Source organism: Numenius arquata, chromosome 1, assembly GCF_964106895.1.
Source record: "Numenius arquata chromosome 1, bNumArq3.hap1.1, whole genome shotgun sequence".
Taxonomy (NCBI): Eukaryota; Metazoa; Chordata; class Aves; order Charadriiformes; family Scolopacidae; genus Numenius; species Numenius arquata.
Genome location: NC_133576.1, coordinates 64,924,881 through 64,949,574, shown reverse-complemented (window position 1 = coordinate 64,949,574; position 24,694 = coordinate 64,924,881). Strand labels below are relative to the sequence as shown.

The 24,694-nt window shown below is 35.4% G+C and overlaps 1 protein-coding gene across 1 annotated transcript in view; it reads right to left on the bottom strand.

The window, feature by feature from the left end:
- Positions 1-6,934: 6,934 nt before the first annotated feature.
- PRKX (protein kinase cAMP-dependent X-linked catalytic subunit) overlaps positions 6,935-24,694 on the bottom strand; it is a 58,067-nt gene continuing 40,307 nt past the window's right edge. Inside the window, exons 4-9 of the mRNA XM_074144211.1 lie at positions 22,834-22,953; positions 16,842-16,937; positions 12,524-12,581; positions 11,246-11,323; positions 7,992-8,140; positions 6,935-7,486 (exon numbers count right to left, since the gene is read on the bottom strand). Of these exons, the coding sequence (XP_074000312.1) occupies positions 8,015-8,140; positions 11,246-11,323; positions 12,524-12,581; positions 16,842-16,937; positions 22,834-22,953 (478 nt within the window). The 3' untranslated portion in view covers positions 6,935-7,486; positions 7,992-8,014. The remainder of the gene's footprint in view (positions 7,487-7,991; positions 8,141-11,245; positions 11,324-12,523; positions 12,582-16,841; positions 16,938-22,833; positions 22,954-24,694) is intronic.

The following is a 24,694-nucleotide window of genomic DNA, read 5'->3' as shown; positions in this document are numbered from 1 at the left end:
GGCCTGCCTAGGGGAAAAAAAAAAAACAAACAAACCAAAACTCCCCAGAAAAGCCCTCCCTTTCCTCAATGGCCAGACAGTGAAATTAAAGAACAACCTCAGTCCCTAGTGACGCTTACTAAAACAATCCACCACCACACTTTTCTTCTTGCATCACCAAGCTTTTGCTGGTGATTACATCAGTCACAAGAGCATTACATAAAGATTTTTAAATGGCTTCAAAATGTGCTGTTTCATTTTTGTATTATTTTATAGCATATTGCAATAGTCTTGCTCCCCAGTGGCAAATACCTGCAGAGAGAATAGGAGGACTTCAGCCATACTCATAAGTTATTGGAAATTCCTGTTCAGATCAACTAAGTAGACGTAGTGCTTTTGATCCAAAGTTCAGTTCCTAGCAGGGAAATATTTCTCATACATCAGTTGAGTTAATGGGCTGAATTTATTGCTGCTACGTGGATGATGGCAGACTGGCAGGAGGAAGGAAATATGATGACATAGGACTGCAGTGCTGCTTTAAGATAGAGGCCAGTAAGAAAAATCCTAAATCTGAATACAATCAAGCCACGAATGTATTAATCTGGAATAAACTTTGCTGTTCCTCAATAATGCATTTACGTATGTACTCCCAGCTCAGTTTTATTAACACAAAGACGAAATAACTTACCTACTTCTATTTACTTACCCATGCTTATTTGTTGCAAAATGTGTTACTAGAATGGGTAAAAGCTTGATCAAAAACTAAGAACATAATGTTGAGTAGTCAGCATGCCTCAAAGGAAACTGTTCATCAGCAGAAATCAAGGACATGCCACTTGCGAAGGTTTTACTTTGCTAACACAGTCTAGCAGCCTTGCTTCAGTTAAATATTTTTTCAAGCATCTTGATTAGAAGAGGGTCCTAAATTAACTTAAAATTTCTTTTTATTTGAGAAATTAAAATCAGGTCAGAGAAAGTACTAGATATTACACACAGAATTTGAAACACTCCATATTTATGAAATTTGTTCAGTGAACTTCAGAAGCACCAAACAGCTGAGAATCTTTTGATTTTGTATCCTAAATCAAAAATTGAACTTAGGCTTAACTTCTGAAGAAACATGGACTTAAAGAAAACTGCCGTTCAGAAGGTCAGAGTTTTTCTAAGGCTCAGTCTCAATATTTGCTAAGCTGCTAAGTTACTCTCTCACAAAGCTGCTGAAAGAAAAAAAAAAAAAAAAAAAAAAAGACTTGGTCAGTCAAGGTGAGAAGATGAGAAGACTTAAGTTTAGGCTCTGAAGAGAGCCTGACACTGAATGTTCGAGCAAGCTGCTGCTTTCTTCATATCATTTACAACAGTAGCAGGATTCAAAGCACAACCACCTCCTCTGCACAGCTGACACTTGTGCAGAACAGAAAAGTAAGAGAATGATGACTGTAAAGCACTTTTCTCCTCCAACTAAGGGGTTTTAGTTCCAAGGATTTTTCTAAACTAGACTAATTAGTGACTAAAGATGAAATAAACTCTGGCTCCTACAGCTATCTCTTTTTATACAATATTGAGGAGAGCAGCAAGTTTATAGCTTAGCAGCCAGCAGGAAGCTGGAACAGGCACAATTTTCTCTACAACCTTTAGTGATAGAGCAAGTACATGTACAACCATGTACCGTTCAGGCATAACAAATTATTTTTTGGATTTAAGTCCAATTCAAGCTTATTTGGTTTCCCAAATTACTTTTCACTCTTCCCTTCTTTACTACCACAGTTCAGCATATGATCAATATGCTGGAGACAAGAAAGAATAAATAAATAAATAAAATATCTCAAGTTGGTTAGTTGTTTAAGCTGAAACAGACTACACTTCTCAAGGTATCTGTGATACAATCTGGTAAACTAAGTAAATCAGTGCAGTAGAGAGCGCACCTCCACAGTGCCTTTCAGTTTTACATCCTAGAAATAAGGTAGGCCCGCATTTCTGTGCTTCAGGTTACCTACCAGCTTTGGGATTTCCCTCAGCAATTTCAGAGGCCTGTGTCCTAAACTACCAATGCAGTAAGAGACGTTTGGCTCCCAACTGCCACCACAACTCACTCTTAATGGCACTGAAACAAATGCAGCAAATCAGATAAAACCATACTGTAAGTCAAAGCTGGTATAATATAGCCCTACCTATTGCTGAAATTTTCTGTTGTCACACTTTGGAATATTCCTACAAAAGACTAGAGAAATATTTGGATACATTTAAAGAAGTTCTTACAATTCAGCTTGGTAAAATTTTACAGTCTTCCTGGTTTCAAGGATAAATAGGAAGCTCGACATACATTCACGCGTGGCATTTTTTTGAAGGGTAGATGGAAAGGAGGAGTGGAAGAGGGAAAGGAAACCAGACTCTTCCACTGGGACAGTAGAAGCGCTTTCACTACCCCTGTGAAGAGCTGCCTAAATTTTGAAGCTGAGGCTGTAGCAGCTAGCAGGAGTTCGCACAAGGAAGAGCTTGATATGTGAATTATACACCAATTCAAAGTACTGGGCAAGATCCAGGGTTGCAATAGCGCCAGTTGCTTTCAACCATCTCTTATAATGTCATACTGTTACCAGTTAACAGTAGGTCACAGAAGGGTCAGTTCTTGTGAAATGCTGCTTTAACAGTGTTTTGCAGAAGAAAGGGCTCATGAACCATGGAAGTGAAACAGATACGGGAGTAGTGAGTAATGCCATGCGAGTATGATCCAGACAAAGTTATACACCAGCAAAACTTACCTGCCCTGAATGAGTGAAAAAACGTATTTCAAATGGCATTTGTTGGGTAAGATCTGGAGTTACACGTGCAGTCAAAAAAGATATAGTACTCAGGTTAGAACAAATGAAAACTCTATCACATGGCAAAATGCTGGAGTGAGAACAAGATGCCAAAACAAATTCTTTACAAACACCCTGGACACTTGCTAACATTCAAAATTTTGTTATGCTTTAACTCAACATTTTTTTTGTTTCATGTCAAAGACATGACTAAAAGCTTGCCAGGGCTCACTGCAGGGCTCCTTCACTTTCCATTAGCAGTTTTTTGAAGCACATGACATAGTGGTTAAGAGAAAAATGTCAATGTACAAAATTTAAAATTAACCCAGGCAGAAAGAAAGCACAAAGTTTTGTTTTAAAAAAAACAAACCCTTAACCAGTCCAAATTCTATCCAGTTAGTTCTATGCCTACATAGATTAATCTTGCAGAAATATAATTATCTAGTGGATAAGAAAGAAAATACAATTGACCTGGGAGAAGTAATTTAACACCAACAGTTAAATGAATTTTGTTAAAAATGGACTTTTGAAGTTCCTGATGGAAGATGAAATAAAAGTCTAGTTAGGTGTGCCTGACATCGTATTTTTTTGATGCTTAAAGAAACATTGAAATGAGTGTTCCCGGCAGTGTTCAGGTCATTAAGTAGTGAAAATGTTGAAGAAATTAGGATCATATAATGAAAGTTTAACAAGAAGTCTGAGTTAACACTTTTCATTATCAGCATACTACCTGAAGAGAATTTGAAAATATACCTTTTGGTGCTTCTTCCATGACAACTGAAATATGTTCCACCACTTGTGTCTTGCTCTGGCAAGATCTAACTCCTGAAAAGAAGAAACAGTTGTTTTCCTACTCCTCTCCCCTTCATCATTTTTTGGATGAAGAACCTCTACCTCCTCCCAACATAAATGGAAGCAAACTAGGTATAAACATTTAAAAAGATATAAAGGTTTATTAAATGAATCCAGATTTGACAAGTATTACATAAATTAAACAGCAATAAAATTTTACTAGGGTTTATGTACAGATCACAGTGATTTTCATTGTGCAATGAGGGCTGACTTTGTAACTTTGAACAGTACTTATACATTTGAGCTACAACAAGCAACCAGCAACATACAATGTTAGTCCAAGTTAACCTCGCAGGTCTAGCAGTTCAAACTGAGTATGCGGTACACAAACGCCTGCTACCACTACCACTACTTACTACACAACAGAGTATTTATAAAGCAGTCAAGGTTTGCCATAGAAAAGTGCAAAACATGGAAAGTCTGTACACAGTACAGTACAAAAAGGAATCATGCTACAGTCATTGAAAGCTGAAAAATAATTCTATAGCATAGGAAGCACTGCATCACAACTCTTCTGAATGGCAAGCAGGTGGGCTGAGGAACAGCCATATCTTAATTGCTTTCAAAACTGCAAAATCCCTGTTCATCCATTTAAACATAGTTTAGTACCTATATTTGATCCATTAACAATGACTTTCTACAGTGGAAGATCACATTAGTTAAAGCTCAGTAGCACACATATTCATTGATCAAGCTAATTTACAGGAAAATCTACAGCATGTTCTCCATTGAAATTATGAAGCATTTATATCATTTGGTTACAAGGCAATTGAGTTTACAATGCATGTTTATCACTTAACACCTCAAGTTGGGCAATTAAAAATATATATATATATATATATATATATAAAACTCAAAAATAAAGGCTGTTTTTTAATGTTTAACATTCTTGTTCACTGAAGCAGAATACCAAAGGCCTATGGGCTCTTGCAAGAAAACAGTCCTTATGCAAGTCTGTATGCCAAAAAACATGTAAACTGAAGCAACCATAATAAAATGAACTTCAGAGAATACCATACAGGAATAGAAAATATGAAAGTGTTCTAGTCTGCTTAAAAAAACATAAATCCAGAGTTCTTAGTGCAGTGTGTACCCGGGGACTTCTGTGTGAGCACTGGGACAGAACTACATTAGTGAGCCATGAAGTCCCAAAAAAGACTTAAAATAAAACAGAGTCACTTGTGCAAATAAATAAAATGGGCAGGTAATAACAGCTCATTAAGTTCAGGAGTGCAGAGAAAATAACCGATCACTTAAAATAACGCTTCAAAATATTTTGGTTTTTTCTTTTTAGTTAAGGATTTTAAATTAAAAAAAAAACCTGAAAGCAGTTTTGTACTAGAAAGCATATTGACGAGGTCAGTAGTTAGGCATATGTACACATGGCTCTGGAAACAGTGTAAAAATCAATGGATTAGCATTATTAATAAGATTGCGTTTGTTCCTTCAGTCTCTATCATAATGAGTGTCAGTGCATCCACTGCCAGCAATGGATAAGAGTCAAAAAAGAAAATCCACTATCTCCTGTTGTTCAAGCATTCAGAACTTCTAACCACCACTGTGGTATATTAGTCCAATTCAACTTCATTTCCTCAGCTTTGAAGACTTAAACATGGTGCAGTTTTTAGTTGGAAAAAATAAAAAAAATTCTATTTAGCACACTTGCTTGTTGCAGTATGTACATTTTAAAATAAACTGGTTTTGGAGTACGCCGATTCCATAAAATACTGTAAGCTTACACATTAAAAAACCCTGTGAACTATGTTTGCTCCCCTTAAAGTAATTTGTGTTTTATGTGCTTCAGTTTTGGAATAACTAGTTACACAGATACAAATACAGTGGACCAGATTATTTTTTTCAAGAGAACAAGGTATTTTTACTGGGTTAAAATGATAATTTTCAACTGATTTTCCTGTATTTCATTATACATTCCTACAGAGTATTTACTGAGTGGCAGCTGGGGCCATCAACTTGTTGCACTTGCATAACATCAAGAAAACTTTGTGATATTCCAGAATCACTACTTGGAGGTATTGTGATTTTGTTACACACTGTGCATTTTTGCAAAGAGTTATGCAATCTCTTACAGTTAGACTTGGCTTTATGAAGAAATAGATCTAATACCCTAGAAATTGTAAGTTCGCAACAGCACTTCTGTACTGTATAGAGGCTAAACTAAAGAAAATGAAGGTCACTTTTCCACAAGGAGACTCCAGCTGCAGATCTGTCATAAAATTTAAACACAGTAATTTCATTAGTGCTTAGTAGAATGCCCACTTCATAAGCATTCAGGATTTAGTTCAGGAAAACGAATGACATTTCTTACGGCATTTCCGATCAAAAGTGTGGAGAGCAGTTTGTGGGAGAAAGTGTCTGTGCTCTACTTGAACAGTTTTATGTAGAACCATCAGTCATAGTAGTGGAACTCCACTGAGCTGATGTGCTCTCAAAAAAAAATTTTTGGTCTAAATTTTGTAATTTCAAGAAATGTTATCTGAAACCACAACATCTGAAAAAATGTAATTACATTTTGAAATCAAAGCACTTCAAAATCAATTCCCCTATACTAACACAAGTACCACAATATGTAACATGAAAAAACCCTAAAAAGAGATCCTGACTTGCATACAATCTATCTTCATGTTTATGTGTACTCATATACATAGATACATACATACACACATACTGATATGTGGTGCTACTTAAAACAGAGCTGTATTGCAAATACTTCCTAAATACAGTGCACTCAAGCTGCTAGAAAGATGTTAGTACAGGATGAAAAAAAGAGACTCCTTACATATAAGATTTGAACTCTGTACATGTGGAATTCCTGGCAGCAGAGACTTTAGGACATTTCCAAGAGCAGGAGCAGAAAAATCAGGCTCTGATATATATTCAGTCTTCCCTCTGATATTCTGAAGCACCAAGCATTCAAGAACAACTATTTCAATAGTGAAAAAAGTCTGTTATGGCTCGTGCTTTACATTTGGAGAAGACAACAAGCTTGAGAGAGAACAACTCCAGTAAGAGCCAGTTAGAGCCCTTTTATCATAATGCACTGAATTGCATGTTTACAGAGAATCTTCACGTGAGGAAACTCATTTCAGACAGCGTATAATCACTCAATATCCTATTTTGTAAAGAGACATCAGTGTAACAGAACTTCATAAATTAGCCATTAAGATGTATCTTAACAACAAAACATGCCCTTGTCTTTCTGCTTTCAAGTACCTATGGTTGCAAGTGTGAGGCATTGGACATTTTAGGTAGAAATCTTTTTTAAAACTTAATTATTTTTGTTTTTTACAAAGAATTATAAAATGTATATAAGATGATGAAAAACTCATTTATCCTTTTAAGATTTTTATTCCTAGAGAACTTCTTGAAAAACATTATTTGAAAAATAAAAATCATAGACTCTGCAAAGTACAAAAATTTACATCTTTGCACAGTTCCTGTGCTTTGTTGTATTGTATTCATTATATACATATATACTAATTTGTGCTTTTAATTACACAAGTTTAGTATAAACTTATAAAATTAAGTCTATGAGTTAACTATGCAAAAAGGATCTGGGAATAGCAGGAAACTTAACTAAACCATAAGTTAAAAAAAAAATCCTAAAATATACCATTTTATTGATAGTCTACTGCAGAGTAGACTATCAATATTACAATTTACTAACGTCAAATGTTTACAGCAAAAACTTATTACCTCCAACTCTTTAGATATTTATTATATACTAATATGCATATCTGAATGCAGTATCATCCTTATCCACAATGAAAGTCTTCATTTATGTATGAACTCCATTTTTCTTTAGACTCGCTCTTAGCGCTTCAATTTCCTTCCAGTTTCTAAGACCAAAAAAAAAAAAGAAAAAAGGAACATAAAATACAAGGTGGAGCATGTGAACTGAATGAAAGTGTCAACCTATCACAGTTTTAAGACAGAATCAATCTGACAATCTTATTTCTCTAATTATAGTCTTCATCCTTAATATAAAAATCTTGCAATCACATTTCCTTATCTGACAAATCAATCTAGACATACACTTTTAACACACTATTTTAAGTTTTAAGGATGGCAGGACTTAAGTATCTGTACACAAATAACTCTTCAGCACTGTAGAACACTGAAGCCTGTGAGATAAATTACCTTTGTCATTCCAGAAGCCTGCTTTACAACATATATTATTTCAACAGCTTACTTTATGCTGTCTATTACTGTGATTCATGTTGGTTTTACAAGCTGTAAACAAGTATTAATCACTCTTATGAATCACAAGATGTAATTTTTGCATATGGCTCTCGCTTACAGAGCTGCTGTGTTTTGAAGAGGACTCCTGACATTTGGACGTACCTCATCCAGTGTAGATATTGCATTCAGAAGTTCTTGAAAATTTCTAGGTCTTTAGGGGGTACCGGAGGCATCTTGTTCCAGTCATCTTCAGGATAAGCTTCAAAATTGGAAGTATCCCCATCATTGGATACTTTTGGTACTATGGGAGGCTAGTCAGAACAAGCACAACAAAAATTTTAGTACAGTTTCCTTAATGAGCTCCTTTCCATCAAATTAAAGCAGAAATTTTGTAAAAGACTGATTAAACAAAAGGGCTACATACTTATAGAAGTTCACCTTTTTCACTAATAATGAATGGCATGAGAGAGAAGCTTGCAGCGACACAGACATGGTCCACACTTTGTCTATATTGCAGTTAAGTATTGTGGTTAAAAGACGCTTATAATACAGATACCTATTTTATTTAGCACTCAAGTTCTAGCTGCTTTACAGACCGAAGGTAACTACTGCAGAAGATTACTACAACTAATCTCCCAGGCATGTGCTGTTACAACATAATCTGACACTTTCCTTCCTCCCTCCTCCCCTCTTCTGTGGCCTGTGAGCAAAAAGGAGTGTAATCACATTAGGTTCCTTTCAACTAACAGTCTTGATAGCAGCGTGGGCAACTGCTTTCTAATTGAGGGAATAAAAGCCTCCTCTTCTCTTCATTGCTTTCAAATAGATTGCTTTTAAGGAGGTTGAAATGACTAATGTGTATGCCTCATACTGCCTACTATGCTTTTTCCTAGCCTAGCAATAAATTCAAGCAGGTACAGAAATTGCTGCACTGTAAAAATGCATTTCACAAGGACATCTATAAAAACCATCTTAATTCAAATGGATCTTTTTAAGGAAACTTGAAGGTGCCAAGAGAAATACCTGGTTCCTATTTCTTTCCTCAGAGAATCCTTTGGATTTCTAGTATTGCCCCACCAGCTTCACAGTACCTGTCATTTCTCCTTGTCTTATATCTACCATGGAGATTACTCTGCCCTTCTGGCTCCAGGCTATGAGATAAAGCTCCTTTCTGGAACATTTCATTAATTGCAGGGGTTAACGTAGGGCAAATCCCCTTTCTTCTCTCAAGAAGATTCTATCCCCTTCTCAGTAACAGAAAGCTTAATTAACCTCATGAGTCCAACAAAACACTTTAGGATTGGGAAAACCTTATGGATGATCACCAAACCAGCTAATAAGTCATACCACAGACAGAATAATAAAGTACAGCTAAAAGTTATTCTGCATCTCCTCAAAAAGATAAACACCTGACTTCCACTAGCTTGCTCCAAGATCTTATCTGATCTTTTGAGCTTCTCAGTTTGAAACAATGCCATCAGCAGGTTTTCAGTGGGAAAGAAAGGGTCCCTGAGGGATGGCACTTCTAAGCTTCAGCCAAAGGCAAGGTCCCACTTTTGCATGTGGCAGTCACAATCTACTGCCCAGATGCTTAAGAAAACGTACGGAATCTGCTTTGCTCCACTGTGGGCAATGCCTGGTTCCCCCACCTCCCTGCAAGCATTTCAGCAGGAAAAAGTTTTTTGAAGTGACACACAAAAAGAAAAAAAATTTAAAAAAGAAAGGGAGGAAGGAAAGTCTTCTATTTAGATTAACAATATTATCTTCTTTCTTTCAGCCATTACTATTATTTATATAATACTGATACTTAAGATCTTATCAGGACTGTGAATCAATGCTTCATTTGTACAATAGGCCAATTCACAGTTTTACAGGGAAAATGGAGCACTGCATCCATTATTTCATATTTTCAATCTCTTCATCACTGTGAAATTGTGAAAACTAATTCTGGAGAATATAGCCTCTAGAAATAACGAAGTAAATTTCTGACCCAATTCACATCCTTGCTCTGAAGTATAAGTAAGAAGCATCTTGTCTTCTAAGAGCTTAATGTAACCATCACAAAGATTAAGAAACAAGTTTTGGATTCATAATAATCTGAATACCAAGGATATTTGGACTTGAGACTTTTGATTTGTACCTCTAACGTTCAGTTTTAAATACTACTTGTTTGTTATTTATTTAGTAACACAGTTGGTTGTCAAACTTCAGAGCTGAAATACTTATAAATCATGTTATCATCCAGTTTGTGTTCTTTGTGGACTTCTGTAACCAGAATTTACAGTAACTAATTTGAAAAATGTGTCTTCATTACAACAGATCTACATAAAACATCAATTGGGTGTAGTAATTATTAGAAAAGATAAACCAAAACCCAACAAACCCACACATTTAAGACAATGTAAACTTTTTTTTAAAAAGAAAAAAGTCACCTACAGCTTTGCATTAGGAGGATGTCTACAAGAATACATCAGCAACATTTTCATCTCTTATCTATGTTGCAAGAAGTCAATTTAAGATATCTAGACAGAAATTCATTGTATGATACTAATACAAAGAAAAGATTCATTGTAAGATACTAATGCAAAAGAAAACCAAACATTTAATCAGTACTTGACTGACTGCATATGGCAACCTATGTTACTGAAAATCACTGCCGTAAGAAATCGTACTAGTTCAAACTTTGAGGAAGAAAAAAAAGAAGGCAGTTTTACTTCCAAAGGACTTTACAAAGCATTTTGCAGTATTGATAGCTTTTGCAAACATCTTTCCTCATATAATACTAGAATTCAGTGCTGTTAAAAAGTATGTTAGAATTATATTCATAAATCCTTCTCTCTCACCTTCCCTATCCCTCCTACTCCGATATGCTTTGCATTTTATTAAAGCATTTACCTGAATTGAACTTGGCACAAAAATTTAAAGCCCAGAGTAAAATACTTCCATAGATACAATGACAAAGAAAATAAATAAAATCAAATCATCAAACTACCAATCCCCCAAAAACAAAAAAACACTTACAACAAGTAATTACTTACAAACCCCTAAAACTGAAAATTAAACATTTTATTAACTAACCAAAAAAGCTAGGGATTTTTCCTAGATTTTATTAACTAAACATTTTATTAACTAACCAAAAAAGCTAGGGGTTTGCGAGACTAAAGCAGGGCTTTTTACTTTTTTTTTTTTTTTAGACATTTCGTATATAGACAAAAATACAAGTAGACATTCATATAATTAATTCTGCAGTGTGAAAGGGCAAAAATGCATGTAATAATTGATATGTGCATATACACACATGTTCATACACACATATGAACACAGAGACGCAACAGGCACCAAAACCTAAACAGATCAGTTTAAATGAACAATGATTTCTTATTGCAATGTCCTATATAATATTTTGCAGAATATACCTTTAATCTCCTTTGAGGTACAGCATCCCAATCTATAGACCTGAACCATCGATGTCTCTTCACATCATCTGCTCCATTCTTTAAAAGAAAAAATCAAAATAACTATTTAGCAAGTTGTATGTATGCTAAACCACCTATTTCATCATAACAACTGTGGTACCGAGGCAGACCAATGGTCCATCTAACTTTTTTTCTTTTCTTAGGTGATAATCATTAAAAGATTCTACAGGATAAATTCATAGTGTTATTTTCCTAGCAGATCCAGAGCTCCAGCAAGAAGATCCTAATTTCTTTTTTTTTTTTTTCTTTTCTTTTTCTTTTTTTTTTTTTTTTTTTTTTTTAGCAGCATTCTCCTGACAAAAGGGAGATCAAGAATAGGCTTTAAAATACCCACAAAACCATTCACTGCAGTTCTATTCAATTCTGTTTTCTCCAACATTCTAGAGAATGTTCTTATTCAGATATACTTTCTAGTTCTTACACTAATAAAAAAACATAACAGAGGGTTGTCAGCGTCTTAAATAAAAATCACGTCCGGGAAGCAAGTAGGTCTATCAAATATTACAGACATTTAGCGCTGACAACAAGAGGTTCTCAGCACTGTTACAAAAGTATATATATATATAAAACCATTAGCTGGAATGCTACCCGAGACACGTGAGCGTAGTTTTGACTAGTAAGCTACTGCCTTCAGAAGTCTGTTCAGAATAGGATGAGTAACTCTTCTTGGTGGAAGACTATTTGACAGTTCTTAATAAGCCCCACCACCAATTAGGACAGTGACTAAACATCATGATACTACAACAACCCCTATATTCTTCAAAATAATTTTTAAGCTTCAAATTTGATTAGTGCTCCTTCTGGGATTAAACAACTCCAAAGAAAGAACCAAATCAGCTGGCATCCTGTCCTGCAGGACTTAGCACCATGTTTCTGGTCTAAGGTAAGTCTTCAAATTAATCAGTAAAGAGGTACGGATTTTGGGGGTTTTGTTTTGGGTTGGTTGGTTTGGTTTTTTTCTCCTTTTGAGGGGCGGGTATCATGAAGGATAGCATTAATCAAGACAAATAGGAGTATCATTTCCAGAAATACACAGTTAGTATTGCACAACTGAAGTAATGTACAGGAAAATATATCTCAATTTCACGCTTATAAAAACAAAAAACAGAATAGATGTTTCTACATGTTTCCACATCTTTCTACATGTTATACATCTTTGTACAGAATTTTTTAAACCTTGTGCTATGCCCTGCACTACATCTAGCATTTTATACTGACCTTCATATTTCCTAATCGTCTTGTCCTGTCAACCACAAGCAGCTTCTTAATAAGGTCTCTGCAGTAAAGAAAACATGGACTTTGATAAACAAAAGTAATTTATATTTGACTGTCATGCAAACGTTACAGAATATGAACATATTTCTCTTTGACTACCTAATACTGTGTTATTACCTAATACTGTGAATTACCTTCATTTCTTTCATATTTTAGGACACTTAAGAGTGAATGATAAAAAGGAACAACCTGTCCTAAAAGGAACTTGCAGAATTCTTGCAAGTTCCTTTTAGACTCTTTCAAGAAACAAAGAAGAAAAGTTTTCTCTCTCTCCTCCCCTGTCCCCCAAAGTAGTACCATACCTTTCTTCATATTTTTTTTATTTTGCTGGCCATTCCAAATCTCAAAATGGACCTCAAACTTATTTGGCAGAACATAACTCTAATATATATAAAAAATACAGATAAAGCCGCACCCTCGACTTTATACATTGACATCTAAATTCTGTGGCAGCTAAGTATTAGGATAAACCATGGAAGAGCTAGTCATCTGTTTAAAACGAGTAATATCCATAAGCTTTAATTTCGCTGAAAATGAAAAGCCTCCCCTGAAATTCTAGTTCATTGAACAGTTCCACATAAAGCTAAATCAACATTTTAAAAGATGAACATAAGTTTAGAGACATAAAGAACTTCCATTTTAATAGCAAAGTACTTTAAATACTAAGCAACAAAAAGCTCCAACAAACTAAAGTGAGTATCACAATTTATTGAATTAGCTTCGTTACTTAAGAAAAAAATCTGGCCTCACATTTCTACAAGCAGTTACTTTTTATCTCAAACATTATCTTGCTATTTATTTTTAGAATAATAGCAATCTAGTCTCATTGCATGAAGTACCAATGACAGGAAAGAACAAAAGTTTAGCCATCCTTGTTCTTTCTATAGCCTCAAACAGACCTGAGAGATGCAATACTACATGAAATGCTAGGCATCTACAGAGCATGGCTAATTCCAGTTTTTAACTTTGCAGAAGGTTTAAAAAACCCAACAGCTTTATTTACAGAAAAGTATGCAAACACATTAACGACACAGCTGCTTCTCTCCATCTCTAACACCTATCCCAAAACAAAACCAGTATTCTGTCACCTATCCTCGAAATCACAAAAGTATATACACAAAGAATATACAAACTGAGAATGAATGTACTAAACTGTTTGAAAAGCTGTAGTATGTGGCAGGAGAATATTTCTAAAATTCAACTGGAAAAAGTATCCAATTGCCTGATAAAAGGAGAACAAAGTAGTCAAGGTAGAAAGCAATTTTTAAAATACTTATGATAATTCCAGCCAATCAATGTTTGGATTAGATTAAATCAGGTGACTGACTCCTTTTACAGTCACCGTCGCAGGAATACCTCCTTGTAGTTATTCGTGGAGAAGACTACTCCTTCAGGAGAAGGCTACCAGAACGGCTATAATCAGACTAATCAGACTTTTTAATTAAAAACACAAGCAGGACCGAAAAGAAATCCAGAAACCTAGAACTAGATTCACAGGCTATGCAGCCAAAGATAATCATGGAGTTTCCTTTTCCTATGTAACCAGAAAACATTTAATGGATCATTCTTTCCTTGCTTCAAAAATTCATCTTAGAAATGAACAGTTAAGGAATGAGCTTGCTCAGTAATACTGTGTTGTCACTAAAGATGGAGACATTTGCTGCATTCAATAAAATATGCATTAAATTGAAACATGTAATAGACTGTTCAGTGCTTCTTTATTACATAGTTTCTAAAGAATAATTTAGAAATTATCGTGTTAAAGTCAGTCCAATAGAAATGCTGCCGTATGTGGGGAATTAAATTCTACGTCAAGGTCTTTCCAGACCAATAATCATTAAACTGCTGTAGTACTGATGTTTTGCTTGGTATTTTCCAAAACTGTCTTTGCAAAGAAAAGTTAAGAAAAAAAAAAAAAGAAATTAAAGAAATAATTTAGGAACTTATTACTGGCCAAAGAAACAGGTGGAGCACAATTAATACTTATGTTTTATCAGAAATGAAGTAACACAAAACTCTGACAACAGTCGTATTTTGGAATTTCTAGTTGGTTAATTTATTATTATCATGGCAGAAGCTGCTCTTCAGAAGAGACCTGAACAAATGGTCAAATGTGGCAAGGACTTCACGTATACAGGACAAAGGACTTGGACAAAACCTCTGATCAAATTGCAAGGTGGCTGACAAAAGGGAAACAGTAGAGATCATTGAGAAGAGATGCCAGCTCAGGCAAGAGGAAAGGCACTTATACAAGACATACAGCCGTAATACAGCACAGTAAGAGGCAGTGAACATCTAGAAGCAGGAGGGAAAGCAAAAGTCCAAATTCAAAAGGCAAAAAGTGTGTCAGGGTGCCAGGAGGCAGGCACATCAATCAGTAAGTTTATGCAATACATCTAGGTGCAAGAGTTTTCTCAGAGTTCAAAAAGAAAAATAGGTTTGCTGCCTAAGAGCACAGAGTTAAAGTTCAATTGTTATAAACACTGTATAATACTTCAGACACAGCCTGAATGTGACAGGACCCAAGATAGTCTTCATCCTTGCTGAGATACAAACTGATAGGAAGAAGAGAGAAAAAGCAAATAGGATACAAGTAAGGTAAGAAGCAGACTGTCTTCATAGGACAAAATAATCTTGGCACTTGCTTTAAGCTAACAGTGCAGAGATGTCAAAGACTATCCAGTTCTGCATGTTGTGGTTTAAAAAAAAGGAAGAGGAGTTGACGGAACAAGAGAGATACACTACGCTAACAACTCACTGCAGAAAGTAGGTGAAACCACACAAACGAAGGAGATCACCCAAAACCAAGTTGTAAAAGGAGGAAAGCCCAAGCTAGAATCCCATGAGACCCTGCACAAGCAAGAGTGTAATGGGAATGAGCTGCCAAGCACACACTGAAAGAACATCTGGCTAAGAGGTGTATCAACAACTATGTTGCTTAACGTATTCTACAATTGATCGGCAGTCATGTCCAGACTGAAGTGCAAAACCTGCATATGTATGCTTACTACCATAACTAGAAAATTTCAAGTCTCTTCTAGCTAGTAGAAATCAGTGTTGGTCTGTGAATGTCAAGCACAAATAGAAGCTAACAGCATCTTCTGCTTTTAAGTGCTTTCACCATATCAGATTGCTAATGATGATAACCTAACTGGAGTTGTTCATCTTCTGGTCACACTCTTATACTTTAGTGCTTATACTTATGCTTAGTATATCAAATTACTATGTGATATACTCAGTTAAGACAGACTGGGTTAGGAAGATCAGACTGTAAGACTACACTAAATAGGAAACAGCATCAAGATAGTAAGGGAAAATTGAAGAACAGACACAAATATGAGACAGCAATCAGCCTAAGGTGATGCAGACATGCTTGATTCAGTGCAGCTGATGCTTCAAGGGAGGCTTAAGAAGTCCTCCCCAAATGATTATTTTTGCAAGAGTATTCATGGAAGTTTAGAGAAAGTTGGACAGGTTTAATAAGTTTTGCTGCAGAACATTTTATCTATTTACTGAGTGGTGAGACAGTAAGCAAGTGCCATCTCTACGGTCACTTCTTCAAAACACCTTGAATAATTATCCTGGGAACGTAAGAAAAACTTCCTGTCCTTTCTCACTCATCTCTGCTGCTGCTATTTACTAACAATTATTTCAATTATGGGATTTTTAAATAGGGAAAAAAGCATTTAATCTGCAATATACCTGTAACAACTGAAAAATACTACGAATAAACCCCACACATACATATATAAGACTGAATATTGAATTGTGGCCCTGCTATCAGAAGTGGAAATTGCTTTTACACTGGAACTCCTGAAGTATCAGAGTTCACTCAAGTAGTTAAATTGAGAGTGATTTAACTGGCTTGTATGCATACAAAGGAACAGTTTAGTGTTCGCTTCCTGCTCTCCTAATTTGTACTTATATTGAACTATCTCTTCATCTCTCTCCTCTTTTCTGTCTTCCAGGCACCAAACTGGTACCAATGATCTTTTTACAATGTGGAAAAGCATTTAATATTCCAAAATATGCAGAAAAGTAAGAGAGGCAGATACTATCTTACAATTGTATCTCCAGCTTGAAGTCTACAAAACATGTAATTTTACTTGGACTATAAGAGTAAACTTAACCTAAAATATTTTCTAACATGGTGCTTTAGAAAATCAGAATCTGTTATGTGGTCTTCTATGAAGATCCTTTAGAAACAATGCTCAGGAGGTGTTTAGAATATGTAAGACAGTGTTGGGAGTCATGGACTTACTTCACATATAAATCCAAATGTCTCGGGAAATCTATTTTGCCAGCAAGAATCTTCTGATATATACCAAATGGATTGTCATCAAAAAATGGAGGAAACCTATTTTAATACAGCAAATTTGTAGAGGTTAGAAAAATAATTTCTAAAAATCTTATCAACAGTATTATGCTATAGTAATTCCCCTCAGAAAGCATTGATTATATAGTACTTTTTGGTAGGGCATCATCAATCAAATACTAACTTGAAGATTAACTTAAGTTATAGCTGCTACTGCAAAACAGAAAACATTTTTGTATGCAAAACATTGAATACAGAATTAAAATTGAAGTATTACAAGAGGTTTGTTACATTAAAACAGTACAGATAACAATTATGAAACAAATTTTCAGTGTTAAAGTAAAAAATGCATTGCCTTTACCTATAAAACCCAAGGCTATACTTTCTAAAACAGCATTACGATTTTTTATCTTCTCCTGTAACTGCAGGCATACACTTATTCACCAATTTCTACCTAAAGTGTCAAAGGACCCTCATATGAATAGATTGTCCATTTCATTATTTATTGTACTTCTTGAATTCAAGTATATGTTTTGTTAGAGAAGGCTTGAAAGAGACAGACTGTTCAGAATCTGGAATTCTCTCAAAGTGCAGCTCTTTTTCTGTGTTGGACAGATAACGTACTTATTTCATAATCTTCCGAAGATGATCAGTAAATCAAGATGCAATTAGAATTCTATACTTACTATTTTCTAGAAAGCTCTTTACAAAGGTATGAGCTAACAGAGAGACTACTTCTTGTCTTACAGCTATAGTAAGATTTGAGAGAGTTTTCTGTTGTGCTTCCTTTACTAGTATAATACATAACCTGATTACTGCAAGAGACTCAGAGAATACGTGCATCAGTACAGTCGGAATAAGCAGCTTAGCCCAAGCGGCAACAAGTTTTCAGAGTGGCAGTCACCTTTTTAGAAGTTACCACAGAAAACCTTTTAAGGGAATGGAATAACTAACTACCCATGCACTAATCTCAGTCCCACTTTGACTTCTGAAAAATGACCAAGGCATCCCTCTTGCTATGCTTCTGTCTCAAAACCCCTACAGAATAGAAAAAACGAAGTTTTTGAATATCAACCATATTAATAACGTCTAACCACTATTACAGTCCAATGTTTAAAATATTTTCACATCTCCTTAGCATTCTATAATTACTTTCTAAGATAACTGCTTGTATACACACACAAAAACAGTGCTGGTGGCTTTGAAAATCATTGGTAGCACAAACAAGGGTGAAAACAATGTCTCTTCATTTCACGTTCTTTCCTTACTAGCTTATTCCTCAATAAGTGCTAAACATTATTTCTGTTACGTGTTTTTAGGAGTACTAATTTCTTCATTACTCAGCTGATGGTCAAGTAGATAAGCATTTCCTTTGAAATACTGTAAAATTCAGCCACAGACAAAACCACATTCCATCAGAATCAGTAAGTAAAGCTGTCTGTATGTATAAGGTAAAAAAAGTAATACTTCAAAGCACAGAAAAGCATGACAAATCTAGTTAAGGAAAGACTAAAGAAAATTTGCTGCAGTTGTTCAGAGAGCCAGAGTAGTTTCATTATGAAAAACCTGAGTGGTCTCAGCTAGAAAGAAACTGGAAAACATAAGAATCTCAGGAAGAAATATTTGTGTGTTTATAAATTGCTGCTCTGACACTAAAGAACAAGGAAAACGTGATAGATGTTTAACATGCACAAAATTTTCCCACGCCAGAGAGACTATCATATAAAGTTTCTTTTTCAGTCAGGCACATTATGTCCTTCACATTCTCCAAGCAAGCTGACAAACAGTATACTCTATTTCCAATTTTGTATTTTTTATTACATACTAGCATCTATATATGCATAAAGGAGTTAGAATGACACTTTGCAGCTATGTATTACAAAGGTGCCAGCTACAGTAAGCAGACTGATACGAAATGCAAAGGTTTTTTTCCTCCATCTTCAAACATTCTGTATGCTATTGAGGTATGAAATCAAGAGGAATAAGAGGTATGTATATGTTTTTACATTTTTACATATGCTTAAATTGCTCTTTGCTTCCCCACTTTGAAAATCTGAAATTACTACATCTAGAATTCTTGAGAGAAATTTATATTACACTTGATAAATTATATAATAATTTAATAGCAATACTGCTTAAAGTACACTTGAACTGTATGCAAAATGAGAACAGCTTTGAAAGATTACATAGTTTTCTTACGGACAAGCCAAATAACTTGACTTTGATACTGCCTGCAAATGTCAATCTGCACATATTTTAGACAAAACAAGGCAAGTATTGTGCTGGAAGCTACCTAATAAATCAACAAAAAAACCCTTGAGTTTTGGACTGTCTTCACACCATAACACAAATACAAACAGCTGCCTTTTTTCCCCCAACTGAAGCTAAAAAAAAAAAAAAAAACAAAAAACTTTGTATATGGGACAACAGCTGCAAACCATTCCTTTTGCTAACTGATGCATAATAATGGCACTAACATTGGTCTCAGAGATAACAATTTTAGCACTGGAGAAGTTGTAAAACCTTAAGGGAAAACAGACAGGTCTGAGAACATGAAACTGTAGACAGCAACCATTAGCTACCTAAAATGACAGACCACCAGCACAGCAGCTATGACCACCAAAGCAAACACAAAACACACAAACCCCTCATTAATGAGAAAATTTAGTTAGCTACACGTCTGATGACAGTACAACTATGATCTAACATATCTAACATTAAACTACAAGTATATTTTCCTCTATGGTAGACAGTAACAGAACATTTACTCCAAATAAATAGATCTTCTAACTCTATCGACAGTTTGTTTAGCTTGCTTATATTAACTCTATGAAGTTGGTATTACTAATATGTTCTGTAAAGATTTCTTATCACCTCTGGCTATCCCTGCTCTTTCCCCTTCCTATATTTTACTATCTTAAACCTAAATGAGACCTTGCCTTAAATCTAGCATGTGGAGAACTAAAATTCCATGGACCTCTAGAGATTAAGTTAGAGAAATAAGACACTGCAGAACAGGAAAGTGTGGTTTTGTTTGTTTGTTTTTAGAGAGATCATTTCCTTATGCACACATCTACCAATTCTTTTCAATTGCTTTTGGGGTTCAGAGAGAGTAACTTCAGGAAATAACTACCAAATGTCTTAAGTAATTTACTTGCAGACTATAACTTAGTCTTGAAGTCAGGTTTTGTTCACCTTCAAATAATCTTCATATTTTTTAAATCTCCTTTGAATTTCAAGAGATGAAGTTACCTAGGACTGTTTTTGCATTAGTGGCCTTGATAGCAAATATCACTCCACAGCTTGAGATGGTGAGGAAAAGTGTTTTAAAACACTACTGCCAACAACAGTGAAAACCTGATAAAATGCCAAAAGCATATGCCCTATGTGACAACCTGCTCTCCTAAAGAAAACACACACAAGCTACAATGCCTGCCCCTCTCGCCCCCCAAACTCCAGAATCTTGAAAAACCTAAGCAAGTAGTATCAATCTACCCCCCAAAAAAAACCAAACCAAAACCAAAGTCCACAGCACCCCCCCTCCTCCTCCCCCCCCCCCCCCCCCCCCAAAAAAAAAATCCAAATAAACTTGGATGGAGTCTTTATCCGAGCTTTGGATAGGGATATAAAAAACAGACACACCCAGACACTAAAAAATAAAGAAGCATCCAAGAATTATGAAGGGCATATCTACACAAATACTGTAATAAGAAGCCTTACAAAAATCACTTGCAGCAGACAGCTGCTCTGTCAATCAGCCTATATAAGATCTCAGTTGCCTTTTAGAAATGTTTAATTTATCTCTATTTGTTAAGATTCTCTATAGCTGCAGTGTTTATACTAAGCTTGGGGGAATCCAGGTCTCATCACTTGAGCCAGACAGTGTCAGGACACAGAAGATCCTACACAGAAATGACTGCAGCTGCTCCCTTTCTTTATGAAGAATATATACCAGTCACACATATCCAGCAGGCATTCTTCAGCACCCTGTAGTCGTGAGGTCTCACTGGCTCCAGAGAAAGGAGATCTTGCTTGACTATCACCTGTAGTCAGTATGTTAACTTTGGAAACCATATTTCTATTACTGCTTTAGTAGAGAGAACCCCATCAACATCTCTGTAAAGCACAGAAAGGAAAACCGCCCAGTATCCACTTACATTGAGACCACGCAAACCAGAGTGGTCCCACTGAAACCTGTGGCAGGAAGGTAAATCACTCTGACTACAGCTGGGAGACTGCAGCACCTCCGCTCATGTTACAGCACTGAACAGTGTTATCTGCAGTCTTCATTGCTGTCTAGGACTAACATTAGTGGCAACAAGGCTGCTGGGAATCTCTTGCTCCTTTCATCCTTCTGAGAAGGATTCCCTTGACTAACTTGGGCTGCTCACCCTTACAGGGAGGGGTGGAAGAAAGCTGAAGCCTGGCCTCTGCACAGATCAGCCTACATAAATAACGAGTTTTTATTAGACCAGTCAGCCAAGCCTGCCTGGGTCAGTAGGGAACTACTAGCATATTTTTATGCTTTTTCTGTCTAGAAATTGCCTTGAAATTCAAAGTAAATGCATATGCAAGCCTTCAGGAAATTAAGAAAGCAAGCAGCGGGCAGGAATGCTGTCCTGGGATAAAATTTTGATGCTACTGTGTGAACTTCTTCACAGCAAACACATGCGATGGATTGGAGCTCTGAAGTGATCATCCATCATGGGAACTGTCTGCTCAGGCAATTTTATGAGATTGTCCAAACACCAGAGGAGTCACCAAGCTTACCATGAGCCAGTGGTACTATATACAGAAAAGGAGGAGTAAATCCATGCAAGGATGTTTTTGTTCCAACTTCACTCTATGGGGCTGCAGATCCAAAACGAAAGGCCACAGAGGGAACTCACATGCACTTAGGGAGCGAGAAGGCACAGAGCACACTGGGCCTGGTACCAAAAAGTTCTAACAACTACAAACCAAAACTGATGAAATATACTCTGTTTTGTCCGAAGCTATGTGAGACTTGCTTTCACCTGCATTTGTTCTAGTGCACCAATCATGGCAAAACCGATTTCTTTCAAAATTACCGCTTCCTCCCTCCCCCCACTCAAGTACCTTCAAAAGATACAATAAAGAAAAAAACCAAGGAAAAATATGGGGATGCCTTGTTCAGTACACAAGCAGAATTTCACATTCTCCCTAAAGCAGTTATTTATTTTACTGAAAACAGCATTTGTTTTTTGAAATCAGAGCAAATTAAGATGATTACTTTTATCTACCTAATACTTAAAGTCAGAAACACTCAATTATATCAATGCCAGAAAGCCTCCTTTCAGTTTGAATTTGTATCTTTTAGAAACATTGCTTATCAAGCAAATTCCAAAACATCAAAAGTACCATTTCAGCAAAATGATTTCCAAATAGACCTTTTGAGCTTTTCCCTGTTCCTTCTTTGCTTTAAAGAAAACCAGTGCTTAGTAGTAATACAAGGTTTACTAATAAAAGTCTTTGTACTTGTCACCATGCTTTTTTATAGACTAAAGCTCCCACTGCAATATTATTTCGCTGTGCTAGAAATTAATTACACAAGTTTCAAAGAAATGTGGTAGTCATCTTCTTCACCCTTTAAATATAAAGGATTTTATGTATAAAAATGTAAACTTCAACAAAACCTGAATTTCCAAAACATATAAGGAAAAAGCAGCTGTTAAAAGTCTTAAGTTAAAAAACCAAAACCAACAAACTCAAAAGACTAAAAAATTCCAGTAACAACAGTGATATATATTGTTTTGTTCAGCTCCCAATTCCTTTCTTCAGAAGCAGAAAAGAAACCGCTGTATCAATAATAAACTTGGCCCAAATTTGCTATTCCAAATATTATAAACAGAACTAGTAAAGAATCCTGTATTACTGTGTTACATACTATTGCTGTGATATAGTAATTATCATCACTTACCCTGACAACATCTCAAATATAAGAATTCCTAGGGCCCACCAATCCACAGCTCTTCCATGGCCTTTGCTTTGTATAACTTCTGGTGCAAGGTACTCTGGAGTGCCACAGAGCGTCCACGTCCTGGGAGGAAGAGAAGAAAAAAATCCCACGAAACAAAAAACAAAACCAGACTGAAGTCAAACTGAAATAACAGTAATATAAAACAACACACACACACATAGGAAGTATACCTATATTACTAGGTACTTATAGGAACAAGAGAAAAAAAATGAAGACATCTATAAGATCTAAAAAGACTGCTTTGATGATGCTCTCCCAATTCTACTGTAACAGAGTTACATAGAAATTAAGAAACCTCTTAGCTGCAGGAAATATCTGTGCACTGAGTTTTCCAACTGCTCGTATGGTACTCTGTCCATTAGGCTATAAACTGTTCTGAAATTATTAACAGTGGTTTTCATGCTGTAAACTGAAGACCCTGGGAGTTCGGCGTGTTCACGGACTACTTCTGACAGGCCCAGAAAAAGGCAAGCTTATTGGCCTTTTCCAGCAAAAGGAAAAAAATTTCTTTAGAAAAAAACAAAGGGAAGAGGGGCAGATAAAAAAGTAGTAGCTTAAATTAGTAAATAGCTGCAGACATAAGAAAGATTCCTTTTACAATTTAAGTAACATTTTACAAATAGTATTGAAATGTAATCTGTCATCACTTTGACAACATCCATTAAAAGGAAAACACTTTGTGTTTTTAATAATTTAAAATATTTATAAGGTGTAGTTAAGCAAGTGTAAAATATGTAAGTAACATTATTTTTGATATATTTTAATGTCATTTTTAGCCAGAGCTTTCTTAATATAAACTCAGGACATAAAAGTATTCTATTACTACCAAACTGAAATGTATATATCAAGTTCTACATATTGATGCAATACATTGAAGCTAAGCAGTTAAAGTTTACAAAGATCAAATTACAATTTGAAACAAAGAATATTCTGAAACCATTTCTTTCAGAAATGTGAAGTCTTTGTAAAAATACCCATGTATAACTTGCCTGACTTCACTTCCTTGACTTATGCTTAAATACGTGCTAGAGAAAAAAAACTGTGCTCTCATTCTGAATAAACTACACTTCCCTGATATCAAGTCAGAAGATGAAACTTTGTCAAATCTTACTAGAACTCTTCTTAAAATGCAATACGCTTTTTTCTTTCTTATTCTGAGCTGTTATTTCATCCTCTTTTGACTTGGTGAGCACTTTTTCAAAGAATATGGCCACAAAATTAAGTCACTCCACACGATTTCTAACTTGCAGCAAAAGAAACTATTTTATTTGTGAGTGCAGGAAGAATCTTCTCCAGTCAAACTGGTAACACAGTTCTGAACAAATGCATCAAGATGAATAGCAATCACCTTCAGAAGTAATACGTGCTCCAATCAACTTCTATTTTTTCCTGCCACTGTTCAACCAAACTTAAGAAACCTTCTTTTTCCTAACCACAAATGGATATTCAAAGCAGCACCTCATGGAATCTCAGACTGTTAACATTTTTCTTAATTTTTTTAAAATGAAATAGTAATTGTTTTTGATTGCAGAATTATTTTAAACAGAGCTTTTCGGGTGGTTTTTTTTTTTATTTCCTTTTGTTTGGTTGGTTTTTTTAAGCTTTAGCCTTAATTCATAAAAATACCTAAGATCAAGGAAGAGGAGCTGTGTAGTCAATCAAGATTTTAAATGAAAATTTATGATGCACAGAGTTGAATTTCTTCAAGCTTGATTTTAATATGGCAAAAGCTAAATTACTCCAGCTAAACTGTCAAAATGCATTAGACACACTATGCACCCATGTGCTCCATGGTTCTCGA